Here is a 23670-nt window from a genome sequence, read left to right as displayed (position 1 = left end):
GCTGGGCACCACGTGTGCTCTCCCAGTTCTACCTTCTGCCATTCACAGCCTAACAGCCTATGCCTGTTAGTTGAACTCCTTTCTCCTTATAAGTTGTTTCTGTTTTTTTGTCCACAGGGTGACATTTCCTGCAGTTTAGACATTGTGAGTCCCACCTTGGTTTTGAGTGATTATCTTGCCTATAAATATCACAGAACTTTGTTCTGGGCTGAAGCCAGGTCATTTGGGGGCAGTTTGGTCTGGTAAGGAAGGACCAGAGTAGCCTTAGGCCTGGGGCTGATTTCACTCTTTTCTCTCCCCTTTTAAGAGTCTTGTAGGCCAGGCTGACCTCCAACTTACTGTGTAGTGGAGACTGGACTTGAACTCATCACTTCCTGCCTCTACTTATTAAGTTCTGGAATTACAGGTGTGTGCCACAATGCCTGGCTCTCGTCTGAGGTGGGGTCCTTACCAGAAGAGGGCCACAGTGGGCTTCTTGCAGCTGAGAGGCTTCCTGTTAACCGGGGTAGCACCTGTCAAGTCAAGGATTTTCTTACAGAGTCCATCTCCTGCTCAGTTCAGGGAGATAGCAGGCCTGGGTTCCCTCTCTTTGACTGGAGGCAGAGCATATCTCTGTGTCTTCTTAGATCCTTAAGAGAGAGGATAAGTGTGGACCCTGCTAATGACCAGTAGGTTTTCGAGAGATATTTGTTACAAGAGAGTGGAGTTTGGAGGTCTGGGCTGGAGATAGGAATACAGGGTGCTGTTACAGTTGACATTTAAAGCTGGAGGGCATGAGGTCAGGCCCAGGAGAGATGGATTCATCCTTCTGGCCACCTGTGATGGTTTGAATAGGTTTGGCCCCCATAGATTCTTGTGTTTCGGTGCTTCCCCTTAGGGAGTAGCACAGTCAGGAGGTATGGCCTTATTGGAGTAGGTGTGGCCATGTTGCAGGAAGTCCATCATGGTGTTGGCAGGCTTTGAGGATTCCTATGCATACATTCCACACACTATGGAATCAGAGCCTTCTTCTGGCTGCCCTCAGATGAAGATGCAGAACTCTCAGCTCCTCTAGCACCATGTCTGCCAGGATGTTGCCATGCTTCCCACCGTAAGATGATGGGCTGAAGCTCTGGATTTATAGGCCAGCCCCAGTTAAATGTTGTCCTTTATAAGAGTTGCCTTGGTCACAGTGTCTCTTCACAGTAATGAGACCCCATCCTAGCTTACATTTTACTGCAGGCTCTGTGCATTTCCCTGCTCTGGCTGAGCCAGTGAGGCAGCTGCTGTGGCTACTGCTGCTGTTGAGTGCTGGGGCCCAGAGTCAGATGCCACAGACTGCAGCATTTCCCCTTCTTTTAAGGATGTTCTAGGTGTGTTGAGGTGAAGAGGATCATAGACCAGGGAGGAAGTCTGGTGGGGTGGCTCAGGGGACAACAGTAGTTGACTTAACCCTTCCAAGAGTTTTGATCTAAGGAACAGTGAGGATGGGTGGGACTGCAGAGGTGTTGGGCGTGTTGGCTTCAGTCACTTCCTGACAGGTCCACTTACAACCATAGCACACCCAAGCATCATTGGGGCTTGGAAGATGCTCACTTAATAAAGTACTTCCACAGAAGCCTTAGTTCAACTCCCAGCACCCGTGTAAAAAACTTCATAAAGCCAGGAATGGTGGAATAGGCCTTTGATCTCATCACTGGAGACACAGAGGTAGGCAAATCTTTGAGTGTGAGGCCAGCCTAGTCTACATAGTGAGTTCAGGCCAGCCAGGGGCTCTCAAAACTACCCCCTCCCTCCAATCAGCCAAACAAAAAAATTGCATGTGATGTGATGTTGTCCTTTTGGAGGGGACAAGCAAGGACTCAGTATGTATAATTTACAGAAATTTGCCTACCTCTGCTTTTGGAGTTCTGGGATTAAAGGAATGTATCACAATGCCTGACTGTAGTGCCAACAGTCTTTGCTGGAAGGAGGAAACCCAGGATTTCTGGGGCTTGCTGGCTTGACAGTCTAATCTACTTGGTAAAATTGAAGGTACAGTGGCAAAACAAAACCCCAAGCTGGGAAGTGTTAGCCCACACCTTTAATCTCAGCACTTGGGAGGGAGAGGCAGGTGGATCTCTATAGAGGGAGTTTATCTTAGGGTTTTAGTGCTGTGAAGAGACAGCATGAACATGGCAACTCTTAGAAAGGAAAACACTTAGTTGGGAGCTGGCTTACAGTTTTAGAAATTTAGTCCGTTATTGTCATGGAGGGAAACAGGACAGCCTACAGGCAGACATGGTGCTGGAGAAGGAGCTGAGGGTTCTACATCTGGGGCCATAGGAGACCTTAAATCTGCCTTCAAATGACACACTTCTTTAAAGGCCACATTTTCCACAGTGCCGCTCCCTGTGGGTGAAGCATTGGATCACTTGAGCCTGGGGAGCTATACCTATTCAAACCACCACATTCCACTCCCTGACCCTTATCGGCTTATAGCCATAACATAATAATGCAAAATGCATTTTGTCCCACTTCAAAGTCCTCATAGTCTATCACAGTCTCAACAATTTTTATTTTTTGAAATTTTTTTAAAGACACTGTAGCTGTCCTCAGACACAGCAGAGATGGCATCAGATCCCAGTACAGATGGTTGTGAGCCACCATGTGGTTGCTGGGAATTGAACTCAGGACCTCTAGAAGAGCAGTCAGTGCTTTTAACTGCCGAGCCAGCTCTCCAGCCCTCAACAGTTTTTAAAAGTCCAAAATTTAAAGTCTCTTCTGAGATTCATGCAGTCTCTTTAACTGTAATCCCCTGTAAAATCAAATTTAAAAAAATCACATACTTCCAACATATGATGGCACAGGATATACATTACTGTTCCAAAATATAGGGAAGGGAGCACAGTGAGGAAATACTGGACAAACTCCAAGCTCTGCATCTTGGATCTCTTCAGATCAAATGCTCTTCAGATCTCCGACTCATTTCAGCTTTGACTGTAACACACTTTTCTTTTGGTTCCACTCCTGTTAGCAGCTTTTCTCAGCAGGTATCCCATGGCTCTGACTGACCTCTTGGGGTTTCCAAGGTAATCCAGGAATCACCTTCACAGCTTCACACAGCGACCTTTCTGGGCCTCCATGTAGGGACACCCCAGCCCTACATCTGGTCTCAGTGGCTTTCCCTAATCTTGGAGGGAGATTCCATAACCCCTTTCTTTTCTCCTTGTTGACAGAATTATATGACTGAAGCTGCCAAGTTCTGCTGCTTTCTGGGACTGGAACATGGCCCCCTCTTTCAATTACATCTTCAGCAGCTTTCTGTTTTTTTTTTTTTTTTTTTTTTCCCGGAGCTGGGGACCGAACCCCGGGCCTTTCCCTTGCTGGCAAGTGCCCCTACCCCCGAGCTAAATCCCCAACCCTGAGCTTTCTGTTTTTTTTTTTTTTTTTTCTCTTTTTTTTTCGGGGCTGGGGACCGAACCCAGGACCTTGCGCTTCCTAGGCAAGCGCTCTACCACTGAGCCAAATCCCCAACCCCTTTATTGAGTCAGAGATTTTTTTTTTTTTTTTTTTTTTTTTTTTTTTGAGCTTTCTGTTTTCAATGATTTCCTTCATGCGGAGGAAGGCTGGCTGTTCTAGAGTTTGCTGTGTATACTAAACTGACCTTGAACTCTGAGATCTGCGTGCTTTTGTCTCCTGAGTGCTGGAGTTAAAGGCGTGTACTATTATGCCTGGACCTAAGCTGTTCTTTAATTCCTTTTCACAAGATGGAAGCTGAGCTGGGTGGAGTCTCCCCTGAGGCCACTCCCTTTATTCCATTTCATCACATGTTTATCTCTGAACACAGGACTTGGCTCTATTCCACTTTTTTAGTGCCCTGTTTCTCATTAATCCGTTTATTTTGAATTTTTCCTTTCACATTCTGTCTCTTTTCATCAAAATGTTCTTCATAAGAGTGAACAGCAGTAAGCCCACGCAGTCAATAGTAGACTGTTTTGAGACTTCCTTTGCTAATGCAATTAGTCTGGATCTCTTTACTTTAGCTTCAGGCAGATTCTTCTCACAAGGTAAAAAAGCAGCCGCGTTCTTCACCAAAATATCACAAGAATGATCTCTAGGCAGCATACTAAAATTCTTGAGCTAGGCTCCCGTGGTTCAAATCTCCCTCAGCACCACTTTCTTCTGTGCTACTAGGAGAGCCCATTAAGCAGCACTCAAAACATTCCATGGCTTTCCTAACCCCAAGTCCCCAAATCCACACTCCTCCAAACAAAAGCACGGTCAGGCCTGTCACAGCAACACCCAGTTCCCGGTACCAGCTTCTGTCTTAGGGTTTTGTTGCCATGAAGAGACGCCATGAGCATGGCAACTCTTAGAAAGGAAAACATCTAACTGGGGCTGGCTTACAGCTCCAGAGGTTTAGTCTGTTGTCATCATGGCGGGAGCACGGCCGTTTACCAACAGACAGTGGTGCTGGGAGGGAGCTGAGAGTTCTATATCTTAATCCACAGGAAACAGAAGGAAACTGTGTGCCACTCTGGGCTTAGCTTGAGCATATGAGACCTCAAAGCCCATCCCCACAGTGACACACTTCCTCCAGCAAGGCCACACCTCCTAGTGTCACTCTCTATGGGGGAAGCATTCAAACAGTCTATGGGGCCATACTTATTCAACCCACCACAGTGTTCCAGGACACCCTAGTCTACACAGAGAAGCCTTGTGTGTGTGTGAGGGCAAGGTGATGGTACCTGAGGAGCGTCACCTGAGGGCAATCTCTAGCTTCTACATGCACACATGGGTAGGCACATCCACATAGACATATGCGCACGTACGCACACCTGAAAGTGAAGGAATGAAAAACCCTAGTTCCTGTGGCTCACAACTTACCTGAATGAAGATAGTTCTGGGGTCCGAAAGGTATCTGGGGTAAATTCTCCTAACTTACCAAGCTATGTATTGGTTGTGGCTCCTTTGCAAGGGCTTAAGTTCCCTCCTTGACTGGCTATTAGTCTAGGGTGGGGAGGGTGGCTTAGCGTAAATATGGTCACCATATGACCAGGATTTCGAAGTCTCTGTGAGGCATGTGTCTAAGAGAAAGGATGTGTATATACAGAAACTTACATGTGAATGTGACAGTCAGGGTCTCACTGTGTAGCCTTGGCTGGCCTGTGGGATGTTAAATTATTAAGGCATTTATTTATTTATGTATGTGTGTATGTATGTATGCATTTATTTATTTATTTATTTATTTATTTATTTATTTATTTATTTATTTATTTATTGTTTTTTCAAGATAGGGTTTCTCTGTGTAGCTTGGCGACTGTCCTGGAACTCTATTTATGGACCAGACTGACCTCAAACTCACAGAGATCCACCTGCCTCTGCCTCCTGAGAGCTGGGATTAAAGTTGTGTGCCACCACCTGACTTTTTTTTTTAAAGATCTATTTAATTTATTTTTATGAATGAGCATTTATATGTATGAGCAGTTTGCCTGCCTGTGTGCCTCTTTACCTTATATGTGCAGTGCCTGAGGAGATCAGAAAAGGGCACTGGGTCTTCTGGAATTGGAGTTGCAGACAGTTGTGAACCACCATGTGGGTGCTAGGAACAGATCCTGTGTCCTGCAAGAACAACTGTTCTTAACTCTTGAGTCATCTCTCTAGCCTCATACGTTTTTAAAAAAGATTTATTAGTTTTATGTCTATGACTGTTTAGACTGCATGTATGTATGTGTACCCTGTGCATGCGTGGTACCCTCAGAGGACTAAAGAGGTGTTATTACCCTCGAGCTGGTGTTAATGAATGATTGAGAGCCTCCTTGTGAGCATGGGAATGTGGGAGCTGAACTTAGATCCTCTGTGAAAACAAGTGCTATTTATCACTGGGCCATCTCTCTTGTCCCAAGGATGTTATTCTTGATAGCCCCAAGGTAGAAAGAACCCCAAAACCACTAGGTAACAAAGTATGGAGCACAGTGATGCCCCTAATAAAAATGGCTGTGCAGGCTGCTGCTTGACAGTGTTGTGCTGAGGAAAGAAGCCAGACTTTAATCATACATACTGTACTTTCCCACTTAAATGGACTGGCAACAGGCAAGCTGAGGTTGTCAGGGGCTAGTAAATGACTGCCAATAGTTATGGAGTTTTGTTTGGGAAGATAAAGGGCAGACAGATAGGAGAATGTTGGAAGCCACTGTGTACGTGTTTTATGTGAGTGAACAGTGTGGTTTGTGAATCATATCCCAAAAAACTGCTGAAAAAGATGGTCCAGCCCAGTGTGTCAGAGCCTCGTGGGTTTACTCAGTGGGACTTATCAGCAGAACAATTTTTAATTTCTGTAAAATTTCCCCCTCCCTTCCCTTTCCTCCCCTCCTCCCATCTCTTTCTTCCCCTCGCCTTCCTTCCTCTCCCCTCTTCTCCTTCCTTCGAAGCCCACTCTATCCCTGCTGTTAAATTGCACAAGTCTTTAGCTTCCCGTGCTCGGGAGCACAGATCTGTGCCATAAGGTTGTCTGTGTACCTTTCCTTGGGTTTATTGGTGTGGATTTTGATCAGAGGGGCCCCCCCTTCCCATTAACACAGACTACAGAGAGGCATTCCTGAGCACAGCCATATCAAGCCTGTGGCCACTCACTGCCTTCTGCCCATTATCTGAAATTATATTCCTCAGAGCATTCCGGCTAATGGCAGTCTTGTCAGTAGAAGATCTGAGTAGGCAACTCCAGCAATCTGAGTCTTGCAGTTTGTGGGTGGGTTGTGAGTGGCTATTGTGGTGAACACCTTCAATTCCTAGTAAGAGTCTTATCTTCATGTGGACAGTCTAAAGTGAAGGGAGTTTCTGTCTTAGCATACATTTGACTGAAACTCTTCACTTTAGACAGAGTTTCGTTATACACGTCAAAGGTTCATGTTTTTATACCTCTCTGTGTCTCTGCCTTTGTGTCTCTTTCTTTAAGGTCCTACTGCACAGCCCAGACTGGCCATGAACTTGTGATCCTTCTGCTTTTAGTCTCCTGAGTGCTAGGATTAGAGGTGTCTGCCAACATGTCCAGCCTCGGCAGGTGTTTTGTAATCCAGGCCGTTCCTGTCAGGATCCGTCTGATCCCTAGAGAAGAATGATTAACTACTCAGTTGCTGAGGAATGAGCTTTCTCCCAGGTGCTCCGTCCCAGCCTGTCCCCATTCTGTGCATTCTTTGAGACTCACTAAGGCAAAATATGGCTTGTTCCTGGCCAATGTCTGCAGCTAGGCTAGGTCACTTATTAGCCACAGACGCTCCGAAGTCCATGCTGAAATTGCTGTTGCATTTCAGAGAGTTAAGGTAGCTAAGACCAGAATCCCACATCTCAGACTGTCAGGCTGGTTCACACAGTCTGGTTGGTCACTCAGGTTGGTGGTTACCTTTTTGAAATCGATTTCTAGAGTCAGAATAGGTAGTAGCCCTTGCCCTTGCCTATATCTAGGTGTTTTGTTTTTTGTTTTTTGTTTTTTTCAGTCTGGGTCCTTTATTTCATTTTTGTCCATTAGGCCATGAATTCGTATGGCATGGGTTCCAGCTGCTGAGGCTCATTTCTTCTGTTAGTCCTCACAAAGTGCGCTTCTCTGGGTGGCACAGGTGGGCACCTCAGCTGAGCCCAGGTGCCCTTTTCTTTGGCTTCCTTTTTCTTCTGATTGTTCTCCTTCACCTCCTTCAGGAAGCTGTCTCTGCCCTTCGACTGTTTGATGTGCTTAACTTGCGTGTTTGCAGTGATGCCCACGGCATGCTGGGTGACTTTGTAGACTTCCGGTTTTGCCATGGTAACACTTATGGGGCATCCCTTTTCCAACAGTGCCCATTCCCTTGATGTCTACAGTAGCACCCTTCTTGGGGATTTGCATGCGTGTGGCCAAAGGAACAACTCCATGTTTCCTAAAGGCCTAGAGAACATAGACCGAGTGCTTCTCTCTGTTTGTGTTCGTCATTTTGGTGAGTTAACTGGAAGGTGGCTGCTATGGCTGAAGAGCTATACCTAGTTTTTTAAAAAATGTTTTTGTTTTTGTTTTTTTGGACAGTGTTTCACTTTGTAACCCTGGCTGACCTCAGAGGCACAGAGTTTTGCCTGCCTCTGCCTCCTGAGTTCTGGAATTAAAAGGCTGCTACATCTGGTCCAAGCTGAATCTTTGTCACGTTAGCTTTTTGTTGTTGTTTTGTTTTAATTTTTTTTCTAGATCTGTTCTTCCCAAGATAAGGCCCTTTGTCTAAGAGTTAGAAGTGTGATATGAATAAGGAACGTGGCCAGGTAATACTGTCCAGTGGCACATCTGTAATATATGTTAGATGCCAGCTGTAAAACATCTGGACAAAAGAGGCAGGCCTGCTGGTGCCACCTGCACTTTAAATCCCGTGTGTCATTTCATCTGGTGGGAATTCCTCTTTAGCATTTCCAGAGTTGGACATTTGGTGACCCCTGTGAAGTGAATAAAAGTACCACCCTGTGGAGGGCAGTGTTAATGGCCTGTGTCATTCAGGCGGGCTAACCTCACAGTAACATAGGATTCTATGATGCTGCCTTCTGTGTCAGACGGGACTTAGAGCAATCCTAGCTGGGAAACATGGCCCATCGTGGAGCAGCAGTAGTCTGTATGCACACCGAGCTCATGGCTACTCCTCATGTGGGAGCTTCTCAGAAGGTAGACCTGCTCTCGCTCTCACTGAAGGCATTCTCCATCCGTTGCTGCTCCTCAGTCTGTCAGTGCCGGGAGGCATCAGATACTGGGCTCTGATCCAGGAAAAGGAGAGAGGGCCTCACTCTCTAGTGGAAGAGGCAGTGAGGCTGCAGACAGACAGGGATGCCTGAGGACAGGAGTAGTTAGGGTCTTAGAGTGCATTGGTGGTGGCAAGTGAATAGGCTCATTCCTTGTTCTTGGAAGAGACTTGAGTTTTCTGTAGCGGAAGCTGTGGTCAGATGAATTGGAGGCCCCAGATGAAGACAGAGATGTACTCTTGTTCACCATAGGGAGTGCCTTGAGCAGACCCAGGTGAATGGAGGACCGAGGGCCGTGCAGGATGGTGGGGCTGATATGGCTTGGCCAGAGTCCCATAGAACAGAGTCAGGGTAGATCAGAAACACTGGAAAGGCCAGGTCTACTAAGTGTGTCTGCGACCTCTGGGTGTCTGTCATCGCCACCTGGGGTGCACTGCTTCTCTGCTGCAGGACCAACTACATTTGAGTTAGGACTGACCTGCTTTCAGGACGGTGTGGGCCTCTGGGTGGACAGGTCTCCCTTCCCACTGGGAACTACTGAGTCAGGAAACAGGCTTTCTGAGTGATGATTCTCCTAAGGTTAGGTGCTGCCACTCTGGGTGACGGCTAAGCAACTCCCTTCTGCGTGTCTTCTGCGTGTCCACTGTGCTCCTGCGTGAGCTGTGTTTCACAGTTGCACACTGTTACATTGTTACATTATCTGGACATAACGTTTCTGTACTTATGCATGCCTTCCCCTTTCATACTGCCATCCTGTACACTTAGACTGTCCCTGAACACTTATGCCCACTTTTGCAATCACCCCCACCCCACTTAGGCTCCTCTGCACACCTCATGCATGCACCTCATATTCATAGTTGATGTTTTCTGTGGTTCCTCATGTGACTGGATGTCTGAAGTTTGTGATCCACAAAGAATTTAGGGAGCAAGGTGGTCTGGACTTTATGTAGTTGGTTTATGACATTTATACCTGATAACTTTGCTGGATATAAAGCCCCAATGTCTTGTTTCTTTTGCTTGAATATCTTAGATATATTATAACCATTCTGATGTTCAACACTGCTTAGTGTCTTAAGCTCCATGTAGAACTTTTTTTCTTTTTGAGACATGTCTTTCTATGTAGTTCTGGACGGAACTTGCTGTGTAGACCAGGCTAGCCTTGAGCTCACAGAAAGTCACCACACCCAGTTTTTGTTTTGTTTTGTATTTGAGGCATTTCCCCATTCCACTATGCTAGCCTTGGCTACTTGAGACCCTGTCTAGAGAAACTAAAGAACAACAAACAACATACACAGCACCCACACACGAAACAGAAGCCGCTGTGCTGACCTTTAAACATCGTGCTCTGGGGCTTGGCTAGGATTTCCCCAGGCTCCTATTGTCCACAGAGTCCTTCAGCTTTTCCTATTTTTAAAACTTAAAATGTGTGTGTGTGTACACGTGTGTACATGCATATGCTCAAAGCATGACTATCTTCTACTGGCATTCTCTTTCCTTCCTTCCTTTTCTTTCTTTGAGACGGGGACTGATCCTTGACCTAGAGTTGGTTGAGTAAGCTAGACCGGTTGACTGGCAGCCTCAGGAATCTGTTTTTCCTCTCCCAGGTCTGGGTTAACAAGCCTGTGCCACCCGACTTTTTCTTATAGATTCTGGGGATGGAACTTAGGTTTTTATGCTCACATTTTTACATTTACTGTTACTCTTTTTAAAAAGTTTTTCCATTTTTACCTTTTATGCATATAGGTGTTTTACCTGTATGTATTTCTGCTCATGTACAAGCAGTGCCTGCAGAGGGCAGAAGTGGGCATCAGATTCCCAGGATCTGGAGGTTGTGAGCTGCCATGGAATGCTGGGAATTGAATCCAGGTCCTCTGGAAAAGCACTCAGTGCCCTCAACTGTGGAGCTCTCTCTCCAGCCCTCTATTCACTTTTATGATCTGGAGATGGAACTCAGGATTTCACCATTCCAAGCAAACCTCTTCCTCTGACCCAGTCTCCCGACCTGAGTGCTGAAAGGATAGATGTTCGTTAGCACCTGAACTTTCCTGTCTGTCTGTCTCTCTGTCTGCCTGCCTGCCTGCCTGCCTGCCTGCCTGCCTGCCTGCCTTGTCTTCCTTGGGGCAGTCTTGTTGTGAGAGCCAAGCATGGTGGCTGATGGCTAAGGCAAAGAAGATTGTCATGGGTTCCAGGCTAGTTGAGGCTACATTCTTTGTCAGACCCTGTCTCAAAAGCAGCAGGGAGGGGTGGTGGTGGCAAAAAATATGAAATACTTTACAAGTTAAAGCTGTTTTAGTTTATAATATGCAGAACAATTTAAGCAGACCCTTCCATTTTTAAGAAAATTTATTTTTATTTCTTATTCGTGGGCAAATTTTTAATTCTCTCCAGAAAAACCAAAGCTTCCCACAGCCCTCTCCAAGCTCTGCAGCAGGTGAGCTGCTTCTGGCTAAAAAGTAGGCTCACAGGTGGGCTGCACCTCCCCTCACTCCTTTTCCTTCAGACTGCTCTGCTGAAATGAAGCCCACAGGTATGCAGCCCGGCACAGCCTGGAAGGAGGAGCTGCCCGGATCGCCATTTCCTCAGCTCCTTTGCACAGATGCGCCTGTCACCACAGGAACTTACAGCCACAGCCCACATTTTTTTTGGTGGCCCTTGGTGAAGCTTTGTGTTCCAAGAGCCTCCCTCCTAAGGCTGGGCCTCTGGCTGGGGACACCCTGATATCTCTTTAGAGCAGGATGTGTCAGAGCCTGATGCTCAAAGGAGATGTGGCGATGAGGCCTGTGCTAGGGCTAGGGTGGGTGTGTCCCACCAAGCCTGGCTTTTTTTTACTTTTTTTTTATTTTTTTTTTTTTTTTTTTTTTTTTTTTTTTTTTTTTTTTTTTTTTTTTTTTTTTTTTTTTTTTTTTTTTTTTTTTTTTTTTTTTTTTTTTTTTTTTTTTTTTCTTCTTTTTTTTTTTTTTTTTTTTTTTTTTTTTTTTTTTTTTTTTTTTTTTTTAAATTTTTTTTATTTTATGTGAGTACACTGTAGCTGTCTTCAGACACCAGAAGAGGGCCTATGACCACATTACAGTTGGTTGTGAGCCACCATGTGGTTGCTGGGAATTGAACTCAGGACCTCTGTAAGAGCAGTCAGTGCTCTTAACCGCTGAGCCATCTCTCCAGCCCCCTGGCTTTTAATTCTTTTTTTCTTTTTTTTGGAGCTGGGGACCGAACCCAGGGCCTTGCGCTTGCTAGGCAAGTGCTCTACCACTGAGCTAAATCCCCAACCCCCTGGCTTTTAGTTCTTAACTCCTTTTTTCCTTTTTCCTTTTTCCTTTTTGCTCATGTTAGCCCAGGCTAGCCTCCAACTCACAGCAGTCCTGCCTCAGCCTCCTGAATACTGGGATTATAAATTTGAACTGTATCTCCTAAAGACAGGATTAAAGAAAACTTCAGAAATAAAAGCAGCTTCTTACCTTCTTCCTGGCAGTTTAGGAAGCACCAGAGCTAACCCAGTGCCTGCGCTGTCCACTCTGATGGAGCCTTCGGCTACTCAGGTGTGGCAGATAGGAATCAGGGTCCTAAGACCTGCTCCATCAGGGTTGGAGACAGTGATGTGAGGTTGTTGGACTCTAGACCTTGCTGCCCTTTGCCCCAACTGCGTAGAATCCTGTTTCCTGTCCTTCTCACCTGTCCATCTAGAGCTCGCTGGGTAGAACTGGACTCAGAAGTGCTCTCAGTTCAGCTATAGTGAGCCCTGCTCATGAGCAAGTCTTCCCAGGAGATAAGGGACGCTCGCTTGGCCTGCCTTGCCGGGAAGCAGGTAAGCTGGGTAGCGAGCAGCAGTGTGAGGCCAGGCTCTGCAGTGTGTGATGTGAGTTAAGTCAGTATTGGCTCTGCCAGCCTTGGGCCTGGGACAGCCTGTGCTATGGCTTTGTGTTGCAGATGGCTTGTTCCTTTTGGAAGAACAACTGTTATATCAGGAGTAGCTTAAGAGGATCCTTTGTTTTTACTTTAATTTTATTTTTACCTTTTACTTATATTTTTATTATCTTTTATTATAATTAAATGCATGAATGAATTCAATGTATTTTGGTCATATCCACCCTCAGCTCGTCCTCCTGTTCCCCTCCACGCCAACACTTCCCTTTCTCACTTTAATGCAGAAGGCCCGTTTAAACCTTTTCTTTACAACTTTTTGCTTAATTTTATGTATATGTTTTTGTCTGCACATACAACTGGGACAAACAGTTACATAGGTGTGGGAGCATTTACTGGAGCTTGGGAAACCTGTCAATGGCCTCCCACATCCAGAGAGGAAGGGCCCTTTGTCTTTAAACAGCTATTGGTTGTTAAGGCACTGTCTTGTTTTGTTTTGTTTTTTTGAGACATAGACTCACTAATAGGCCAGTCTGGCTTTACCTCTGCCTCCTGAGTGCTGGGTTCAGAGTACCACCATGCCTGGCAAAGCTATTTTTAAAGTTTGAATTTTATTTATATTATTATTGTGTGTGCATGTGGAGGCCAGAGGTTACCTCTGGTGTCAGTTCTCACAAGATTCTACCTTATCCTGGGTTCTAGGGGCCAATCTTAGATCCCCAGTCTTGGGCATTGAGGTCTCTACCCACCATGTTGCCTATGGACCCTTTAAATTGCTTTTCTTGCTGCTTCAAAGAGTGATTTACACATATAAATACTTGTTTGAATACACAGCATGCTCATTTGGTAAGTAAGGTGTGTGTTCCTCGTTAATTCCCCTCATACGTAGTAGAAATTCGGCTGTCATGAAGTAGCTGTTTTCCCATTTCTCCTAACTTCATTTTGCACTGGAGGTAGACTTGCTAGGCTTTGCAGTGAGTGTCATGAGAGAAGACAGTTGGACGCTTGTGGGTTAAACTGTTATTTTCTCGGTGCTCATGGAAGTCAGCATCCAGGATGTATAGCTGAGGACTCATGGAGGGTTGGGGGAGAACTCTTAGAGCATCATGTGATGCTTTCCATTCTCAGAGCTGTGGCACACAGGTAGGTAGAATTAAGCTGGAGGTGTAGTGCACCCCTCTGAGATGCTGCTCCCAGGAGGTGCTGTGAGCCTACTTCATCACTATCTTTATGGGGTTCTTGCCTTGCTGTGACTACCCTATACCAGTTTACTAGGGTCTCGGATCCTGCTGCTGGTCTTGAAATGGTTTGCTTCTTTCCTTGGTTTTACCTCCTGTCTTCAAGTTTTGAGGCTGAGTGGAGACCCTAAGGCTTTGGCTGTGATGCTGTACCATGTAATTGGACATCATCCGTGTGGCTGGTAGTTCCTCCCCCAGCACCACTGAAAACCATGAGTCTGTCATCAGTTCTCAGTGTAGGTCTCAGCAGGAAAGAGTGCTTCTTTAGAGGCAATGAAACATTGTATTTATATTCTTTTCTCCTAGGTAAAAGTAAAGAAGCTGAAATAAAGAGGATAAACAAGGAGCTGGCAAATATTAGATCAAAATTTAAAGGTAAGTGCTAACCTTTTCTGCAAACTACTAAAGGCCTTGTAATGACTTGTTAGTCTTCATCGTCAGCATCGTCAGCCTAATGCTGCCTGAAATCCATCTGGACATGGCTGTAGTAGGAAGATGCCCTGAATGTGTGAAGCACCACCTGTGGGCTCAGGTGTCCTAGACTAAATTAAAAGGGAAAAGTAAGCTGAGCACACCTCCAGCCTCAGGGATGCTCGCAGCTCAGCCCTAGTGAGCCTGCTATAAGCAGTGTGCATAGGAGAGAAGTGAACTTTAGGCCTGTCCGTGAGTTCATCTGTCTTTTGTTTTCTGGCTGGATGTGACCTCAAGTTCCTGCAGCTGATGTCTTCACCATGATGGGCACCCCTTGAGCCATGAGCCGAAGATAACCCTCCTTAAGTCACTTTTGTCAGATAGTTCTGTCACAACCACCAGAAAAGTAGTAATTACAGAAAGTCTTTTAACTTAGAAACAAACAAATGAACAAACAAAAAACAACCTCCTAAAACCATCAAGTTCTTAGTCTAGTAAATCTAGCCCTGAGGACATAGGTGTAGAGAGCAGCTTGTGTTGAATTGGTTGGGCAGCCCCCTCTTAGCTTTCATGCTGACCTTTCCTTAGGGTTGGAAATAACACTGACTCTGCCTTGTCTAGAAAGTGCTGCCCAGCACCACGCCGGGCAGGGTGCTGAAGTCTGTTGACTACACAGTGCCCGTGTGGCTGTTTATCTGAAGTGTTATGCAGAGCCCCAGTGTATCTGCCCTGTCAGGTGAAGGCAAAGACCTGTCTTTACACGGACTTCTGCTGAAGAGGTGTGTTCCTGCTCAGCACAGGCTTAGAATCCTGCACGTAGGGCCCTTGGGAAAGCCCGCTAACCCTCTAAGCTGAGTATATCATGAGAACTGCGAGAACAGCTGGAGTTTCCTAGAAATGGTGAGTAGAGGAGAAGCTTGGGTTGCATCCTCAGAAGAGGTGCGTGGTCAGTAGAGTTAGCCTTGTGGTCTTCTAGAATCTCGGGGTGGGGGGGATTCAGGCCTTGAAGGTGGATTTCCCGGATGGTCGGGCAGTGAGAAAACTAGTGAAATTTAAACAATTACTTGTCAAATATTTGCTGTTGAGCTGACAGAAAGTTAAATTTGAGTTTCTTAAAGCAGGCCTCTGAAAGTCCTGACACTGAACTTGAATGTAGTGACTTTCTTGTGACTTGACTTTGGTAGTCTCTCACTCATTGCTCTGTAAGGAGTGGGGCTGCCCATTTGTTTCTCTGCGGTCTGGGTTCCAGATGCAGACCCCATGATGAGGTTTCAATGCTGAAGACTTACAGAGGATACCCGTGCACCGTAATGGGGAGGGAGGCCCTAGGTAGAGATACTGACTCATGGTCACCTGTAACCCGTTGGGCAGCTGTGGAGTCTGGCCCGCCTCTGGGGTCTTACGTCACCCTGCTCAGCTGAGTCAGACAGACTTGGGCAGACTTGGGTACAGCCACCTGTTCAGCTCCCACATGCTGGCAGCTCTGGACCCTCACTGCGAAAGGCCTTGTCTGCTATTCTAACTGTGTTATATAAAGAAATGCATATTGTTTGCTTGATAAAAGATAAGCACCCAGTACATTTTTTTTTTTTTTCCTAGAGCTGGGGACCGAACCCAGGGCCTTGCGCTTCCTAGGCAAGCGCTCTACCACTGAGCTAAATCCCCAACCCCCACCCAGTACATTTTAACCTATGTGCTTATACAGAGTTTGTGACTCTCAAAGTGGAAAGGATTACGTTTGAATGTTGAAGTAAGAAAAATTATTATTTTATCCCGTGTGTATAGGTATTTTGCCAGCATGTATGTTTCTGTAGCATTTGTATGCCTTGTGCCCACAGAGGCCAAAAGAGGGACATCAGATTCCCTGGAAGTAGAGTTACGAATGGTTATAAGCTAACATGTGGGTTTTGGGACCCAAACTTTGGTCCTCTAGAAGAGTAGCCTATGTTCTTAACCACAAAGACATCTTTCCAGCCCTAAATGTTCATATTTTTGTTAGTTTTAAGAATAATCATGGGTCTGGAGATGGCTCAGTGGTTAAACTGACTGCTCTTCCAGAGGTCCTGAGTTCAATTCCCAGCAACCACATGGTGGCTCACAACCATCTGTAATGGGATCTGATGTCCTCTTCTGGTGTGAATGAAGACAGTGTACTCACATACATAAAATAAACCTTTTAAAAAAAAAAAAAAAAAAAAAAGAATAATCAGGGGCTGGAGAGATGGCTTAGAAGTTAAAAGTGTTGACTGCTATTCCAAAGGTCCTGAGTTCATTTCCCAGCAACCACATGGTGGCTTAAGTTATATTATATTATAACCATCTATAATAAGATCTGGTGCCCCCTTTTGGTCTATAGGCATACATGCAGACAAACCGCTGTGTACATAATAAATAGACAAATCTTTAAAAAGAGCAATAATTTGTATATGTATAAGTTAAAGGTTAAGAACTTTGGGGCCTGGGTGCCAGCTCACTGATTAAGGGCACTTCCTGAGTCTCATAGCCATCCCTGGAGCCCACATTGTAGAGGGAGCGAACCAACTTCTGAAAGTTGTCCTTTGACCTCCACATGTACCCCTGGCATGTATACTTCCCCCATGCACACACACAAACACAAAGTTAACAAATGTTAAAGAAGGGATAAAGGATAAGGACTTTAGCTAAGGATATATCTTACTGTTAAAGTGTTCCCCTGACAAGTACAAAGCCCTAGATTTGATGCCTAGCAACCCCCTCACCCCTTCCCCCCCAAATCAAGGGAGGTGTTAAATTATCCATTCTACAAACATCTGTGTGAGTGCTGTGGAACTAGGAAGTCTTATGAAGCTGGGCTGTTCTGTTCAGGAAGGAAGTCCCTCTGTGCACTGCCCAGGGCTGTCTGCTGAGCAGAACTGGTCATTGAAGGAGTGCAGGGATAGATGTCTATTATCTGTTGGTGGTGAACTTGTAGCTTGGTTGTCTGCTGCAGTTAGAGTCCAGTTGGCTTAGGTCTGCACTGCCTGGAAGGCTGCAGTAGATGGCACCTCCCGAGTCCAAGACCTGTCCTGCCACTGGTGTCAGCTGGGGAGCAGACAGTTCCAAGGCCTCCTGAGAGCATGAGTGCCATGAGAGAAGAACCATTCTCAGGCCACCCAGGAGAAGGCCATGGCTTGTGAGGCCAGGGCCAGCACTGTTTATACCTTTACCTTACTGCTCTGAGAAAGGGAGTCCAGATGGTGTAGGCTTAGACTTTTCAAAACCTACTTTAATAAGGGTTCTTAAACGCTTCAACCTCCCTTCTAGCCCACCTACCCAAGGTAGGGAGAAAAGGTTAGTAGGAAATGGGAGTTGTCGACCTGCTTACAAGTAGTTCTTTAGGGCGATCCAATCCCAAAAACTAAACATGAATTAGTTACAGCAGCCAGTCCAGTCAGCAAATACCAAACACATCAGTATCAGCTGCTCCATCCTGAAGAAACCAAGAGGCTCTGCTGCCATTTTGGCGTGAGTCTGCGGAAGCACCTAGAAATAGCTGGAATACCACGAAAGTTCTTTGGTGTGTTTCTCTACGGCTGCTTTTAACGTTCTGGTCATCGATGACTGCAGAAGCCAAAGGAAAGGCAGGCACAGAAAAAGAAAGAATCAAGGGGAAGGGAAGAGTAGGAAGTGAACTTAGGAGGGCAAGAGGAAGGGAATGGGAAGAGAGAAAAAAACCGGATGTCATGTTTGTTGAGAATAAAAGCAGCTGGAATACCATGAGAAGTTCTTTGGCGTGTTTGTCTACAAAGTCATGACAAGCAAAGACCCTCAGAGACCCTCAAAGAGCTGCAGGGCAGGGCAAGAGCAGCGTCAGCGAAGGCCGGAGAAGCAGCGCAAGGCAAACCGGTGCAAGAGCTCCGCTCACTGCTGGTTATTCTTAACATCCTCAAGTGTCTGCCTCGACAAAACAGCCTCTCACATGTGTGCTTCAGGAAGACATCCTCTCATAAGGCAGCTTCCAGAAAAACATCACATAGCACAACCAAGTCTCCAAAGAAACCAGAGATTTCCACTTCAAGGTGGAGCTGTTCTGGTGGCCCTGAGGGCCTTAGAGCCATTACCGTTAGTTGGATTAATGTCTTCCAAGCAAAGCATATTTGCTTATCAGCTAGGGGTGGGCTATGACAGACATCTGATGGGCAGAGGCTAGTAGCTGCAGACACTCATAGGACACAGCTCCTTTCTACCCGGTTCAGAATGGATCCCTGTGTAGAGGGATAAAAGTCAAAGTCCAGGTCTCACCTGGTTTTTACATCATACCAAAAATCACACTGCAGCTCTGGAGATTGGCCCACTGGCCTCTCTCACACAGCAGCTGGGTTTTCTTGGCACATGACACTGTGAACAACTTCACAGTTAGACCTGGGTTGAGGTGAGGAGCACCAGTCCCTCTGGTAGGAGAGTGTTGTCTCCTTAATCTTGAATGTAGTTGGTTTAAATATGCTGTTACAGTATGTGGTCAGAGAGGACAAGGGTGCTCAGAACAAGAGCATGTGAGCTGTAACCCACAGAGGCCCAGGAGACAACATCCTGAAGACTTGTAAGTCAGGTTCTCGCTACAGAGAGCTGGGTTTACAGCATTTAAAGGTGTAAAAGACAAACTCAGTAGGAAACGGAGAAAGTGTCAGAAGTGAACAGACTTTGAAGTAAGACCATTTGGGGTGACTTAATGGAGATATGGCCGATGACTGAGGTGATAGAGGTAGTTTAAGAAAACTGGTGTTCTTTTTTTTTTTTTTTTCTTTTTTCTTTTTTTCGGAGCTGGGGACCGAACCCAGGGCCTTGCGCTTGCTAGGCAAGCGCTCTACCACTGAGCTAAATCCCCAACCGAAAACTGGTGTTCTGAAAGGCTGGGCGGATGAAGGCTAGCTCACAAGGTGGAAAAGAGGGTGTATAGACGGTGGGAGGCACAGACTAAAGTTGAAACCTGGATGGTTGCTTGGTGTCTTGGAGGGAAGGTGGGCTGTGTGGCTTAGAGAACTAAGAATCTGGAACAAACGCAGAATATACAAAAGGGAACCTACCCTGAATATGTTAGCATATACTGTGTAGGCTCAAAGACTGGCGCACTGAACGGTAGGGGTGGAACTCTCTTCACAGCAGCTGTGCAAGGCTGGCAGCTTTTGAGCAGGAACCGCAGGGAGCAGGAAGAGGGATACAAAGTCCAGATATTGAGGAAGTCCACTCTAGGGGTGGCTCTGGGGAAATGTCTTACTCAAAAAAACAAACAAAAAACCCTCAAGGAAAAAGAGGATTAAAAACCCAACAACAGTGAGGGGTAGAGAGAGGGAAGAGCTTGTATATACAAAAATTTGCAAAATGCAGGAGGCCAAGGCAGGAGAATTGCCAGTTCAAGGTCAGTCTGGGAGTTATAGTGAGACCTTGTCAACCAACAAACAAAAAAACCCTAAGAGCTGGAGAGTTGGCTCAGTGATTAAGAACACTGTCTTGCTCTTTGAGAGGACCTGGGTTTAATTGAATTCCCAGCACCCACATAGTTGTTCACTACCATCTGTAATTCTAGTCCCAGGGAATCCTCTTCAGACACTGAATGCACCTGGCTGGCATACACCTTTAATCTCAGCACTTGGGAGGTGTAGACTGGTAGATCTCTGCGAGTTTGTGGTCAGCCTGGTCTATACAGCAGCAAGTCTCAAGAAAACAGCCCCTCTAAAACCCTCTAGCGATAAAACAGTACTAATAAAGCTTAAAAAGATATTTTTTTTTAAAGATTTATTCATTTATTATATGTGAGTACACTGTAGCTGTCCTTAGATACTCCAGAAGAGGGCATCGGATCCCATTACAGATGGTTGTGAGCCACCATGTGGTTGCTGGGAATTGAACTCAGGACCTCTGGAAGAGCAGTCAGTGCTCTTAACCTCTGAGCCATCTCTCCAGCCCCTTAAAAAGATATTTTAACAAAAAAAAATGAAGAACTTCCTAACAGTAGGCCTTTCTCTGATAGAGGAACTTGGCACACTTCCAGGTACAAGGTCAATTACATAGAAATGAATGATAAAACAGAGGATGCTGGGTAGTAAGTTTAAATGGTGATGTGGTAGTGTTTTGTGGCGTTTAAAGTCTAGATAGAAATTAAGTCCTTGATAGTAAGCAGATAAAATGTGAACAGTGAACACTGGAGAGTTGAATCTGAACGTTTTTTATGGCAGTCTAAACTTAATGAATGATTGACGCTAAGTTATACAGAAGGGCACTGCTTTAATGAAGACTTAGGTAGGGTCTTCCATGGGCTAGCCTGGCCTAGAATGTATGATGTCACAGAGATTGACTGAACCTCTGATCCTCCTATATCTACCACCCTAGTTCTGAAGCTATAGATGGTTTCCACCACACCTGGTTTCTGTGGTGCTGGTGATCAAACCCAGGTCGTCTTGCATGTTAAACGAATGTTCTACCAGTGAGCTGTTTCCAGCCCTTTTAGTTTACACGTGGCCATCTCAGAATAGTTATAACGTTGAGTTTGTTGGTCGACTTAAATACAGTGGCTCCCTGTTGCATAGACATATAATTTTCTGTTGTTGTTGTTTTGAGACAGGGTTTCTCTGTGTAGCCCTGGCTGTTCTGGAACTCACTCAGTAGACCAGGCTGGACTCCACTCAGAGAGCGCCTCCTGCTTCTGCCTCCTGAGTGTTGCGATTAGAGGGTTTTTTGTTTTTGTTTTTATTTTTTGTTTTTTTGGGTTTTTTGTTTGTTTGTTTGTTTTTGTTTTTTTGTTTTCGGAGCTGGGGACCGAACCCAGGACCTTGCGCTTGCTCGGCAAGCACTCTACCACTGAGCCAAATCCCCAACCCCAAGGTTTGTTTTTGTTTTTAAATGATGGAAACAAAAATATGCCTAAAAGCAAAGCTTCTAGAAAAACCATTTGTTCTTTTCTGTCTTGTATTAGTCCTCAAACTTGAGCTTGGCCTCCCGCCTGGCCTAGCACTTACAGCTGTCATTCTTGTTGCCAAGTTCTGTCCACGGGATATCAACAGAGTACCTTGTGGGCACGAGGTGATTTCACACAGGACTTGTTTTTTTAAAAGTATATATTATGTTTGTATATGAGTGCTCTATCTGCATGTATGCCAGCATGACAGATGAGGGCATCAGATCCTACTGTAGATGGTTGTGAGCCACCATGTGGGTGCTGGGAATTGAACTCAGGACCTCTGGAAAAAAGCAACTAGTGGTCTTAACTTCTAAGCAATGTCTCCAGCCTCAGGACTTGATTTTTTTTTTTTTTTTTTTTTTGGAGCTGGGGACCCGAACCCAGGGCCTTGCGCTTGCTAGGCAAGCGCTCTACCACTGAGCTAAATCCCCAACCCAGGACTTGATTTTTATCTCTTTTTTTTTTTTTTTTGTTTGTTTGTTTGTTTGTTTTGTTTTGTTTCCCTTGTCCATACATCCATGACTTTTTAGGGATAGTGCTCAATTTTATCCACCAAGGAAGGCATTGCTGTCAGGGCAGTCTGAGGTGCTGTCAACAGTGTTCTTTATAATAACAGCTTTGAGTCTGGAGTAGTGTCCAGCCAGGACCACCTGTTACAGGTTTCGTGAATTCACCCATTTTGACAGCAGTTAGCACTCAGCAAAAAAGGAAGTACGTCTTTAAAATACTCTAATTAACATTTTATTAGGCATCTCTATATAGTCTAGGATAACCTGAAGCTGCTGTATAGCAGAGATGGACCTTGAACTTTAAGATCCTCTTGCCAAGTGCTAGAATTACAGGTGTGCTACTGTGCCATAGAAAAACTGCTATAAGTTCAAGGTCACCCTGGGCTATGTAGTGAGTCCCAGACCAGCCTGGGATCTAGAATGGGGCCTTGACTCCCTCATCACCTTCCAAAAAGATGCACACGTGAAACCTTCACAGACAGGCAGAAATACCAAGCCACTTATCTGCTGTTGCAAACCACAGTTGTGCAGGGATTCATGTAGGAGTCTACAGCTGTAGATGACTGAGAATGAGTTACGGGGATTGTGGAATCATTCAAGCATCATTCTTATTGTAGTCTCCCACTGTACACAGTTACACATACTGTTCCCTCTGTAAACAAAAATGAATAAGGACATTTGAAAAGTCTGGATGAGGAGTTAGGATGGCCAGAACCTACAGAGATTCATCTGCCTATGCTGTCCTGAGTGCTGGGATTAAAGGAGTGCACCACCATGTCTGGCTTGGATTTTTTATGTTAGTTAACACTGTGGTACTTTTAGGATTTACCATTTTATTCTCCAGTACAGAATATGGAGCATTCTAGTGGTGGAGATTGTCTCTAGCAGTAATTATGTGTGGATGTAGGCTCTGACTTTGTAAGCTGCATATTCTAAGACTATGATATAGGGAAAAGTCTGTGATTAGAACTCAGCTGGTACAGTGGTATTTATCCACTGGTTGAATGTTACCACCACAGGAAGTCTATTTAAGATGTTGGTAGATTTTGGGCAGGAGCTTTGGGGCTGTTGCTACAGTGCTTTTCTAGCTCAAAGTCTCATTACTGATTCCTAGCACTGCATAAACCAGGTATGGTGGTGCTCACCTAAAATCCCAGCACTCAGGAAGGAAAGGCAGATGAGAATTTCAAGGTTGGCTATCCTCTGTTACACAGTGAACTTGAGACTAACCTGAATTATACGAAACCTTGTTTCAAACAAACAAAACAAACGAGAAGAAGTTGAAAGTGTGCCTATGGATGCTCACAGGCCAGAAGAGGCTGTGGAGTCCTCCAGAGCTGGTTACAGGTGCTTTGGGGACACCCAGTTTGTTACATGGGTACTAGAACCTGAACTCCTGTCCTCATGAGGGCCCTGTGAACACTTTCACAGCTGAGCCATCTCTCCAGCCTGCTCAGGCACGATTACCAGATCGGACCCTTGCTTTGTTTAGTTGGGCACCAGTTCTTGGAACCTGGCACAGAGCTACAGTTTATCTAGTCTATTAAAGAACAGACAGGATGACCTTGATTTTTATAGGCCTCCAGACTCAGGAGGTTTTCAGTTAATTTGCCACATTAGGTCATAAAAGAGCTCGTTAACCTTTATTTTTGACTTTGCATAGAGTCTATGCATGAGCACACGCTCGTCTGCTGCCTTGCTGGATGAGCACACGCTCGTCCGCTGCCTTGCTGGATGAGCACACGCTCGTCCGTTGCCTTGCTGGATGAGCACACGCTCGTCCGCTGCCTTGCTGGATGAGCACACGCTCGTCCGCTGCCTTGCTGGATGAGCACACGCTCGTCCGCTGCCTTGCTGGATGAGCACACACTCGTCCGCTGCCTTGCTGGACTCTGACCAGTTTCTTTCCTGCAGCTCTTCCACCTCTGTCCAGGTCACACTCACACCAATCAGAGGTTAGCACATCCGCAGTGGCTTTTAAAAAAGTCTTAGTCTTATTATTTTTAAGTGTATGTGTGTGGCTTGTGTGTGGGTGTGC

The 23670-nt window shown here is 45.6% G+C and overlaps 1 protein-coding gene across 2 annotated transcripts in view; it reads left to right on the top strand.

Annotated features, from left to right (window-relative positions):
• The window catches only part of Ap2a2 (adaptor related protein complex 2 subunit alpha 2), a 72940-nt gene that overhangs the window by 13085 nt on the left and 36185 nt on the right, over positions 1-23670 (top strand). For both annotated transcript variants that reach the window (XM_032891424.1, XM_032891423.1), the window contains exon 2: positions 14106-14174. In XM_032891424.1, coding sequence (XP_032747315.1) covers positions 14106-14174 — 69 coding nt within the window. The remainder of the gene's footprint in view (positions 1-14105; positions 14175-23670) is intronic.

The sequence above is a fragment of the Rattus rattus genome, chromosome 2 (genome assembly GCF_011064425.1).
Source record: "Rattus rattus isolate New Zealand chromosome 2, Rrattus_CSIRO_v1, whole genome shotgun sequence".
Lineage (NCBI taxonomy): Eukaryota > Metazoa > Chordata > Mammalia > Rodentia > Muridae > Rattus > Rattus rattus.
Note: the sequence above shows the minus strand (reverse complement) of the source record. Positions and strands in the feature narration are given on the sequence as shown.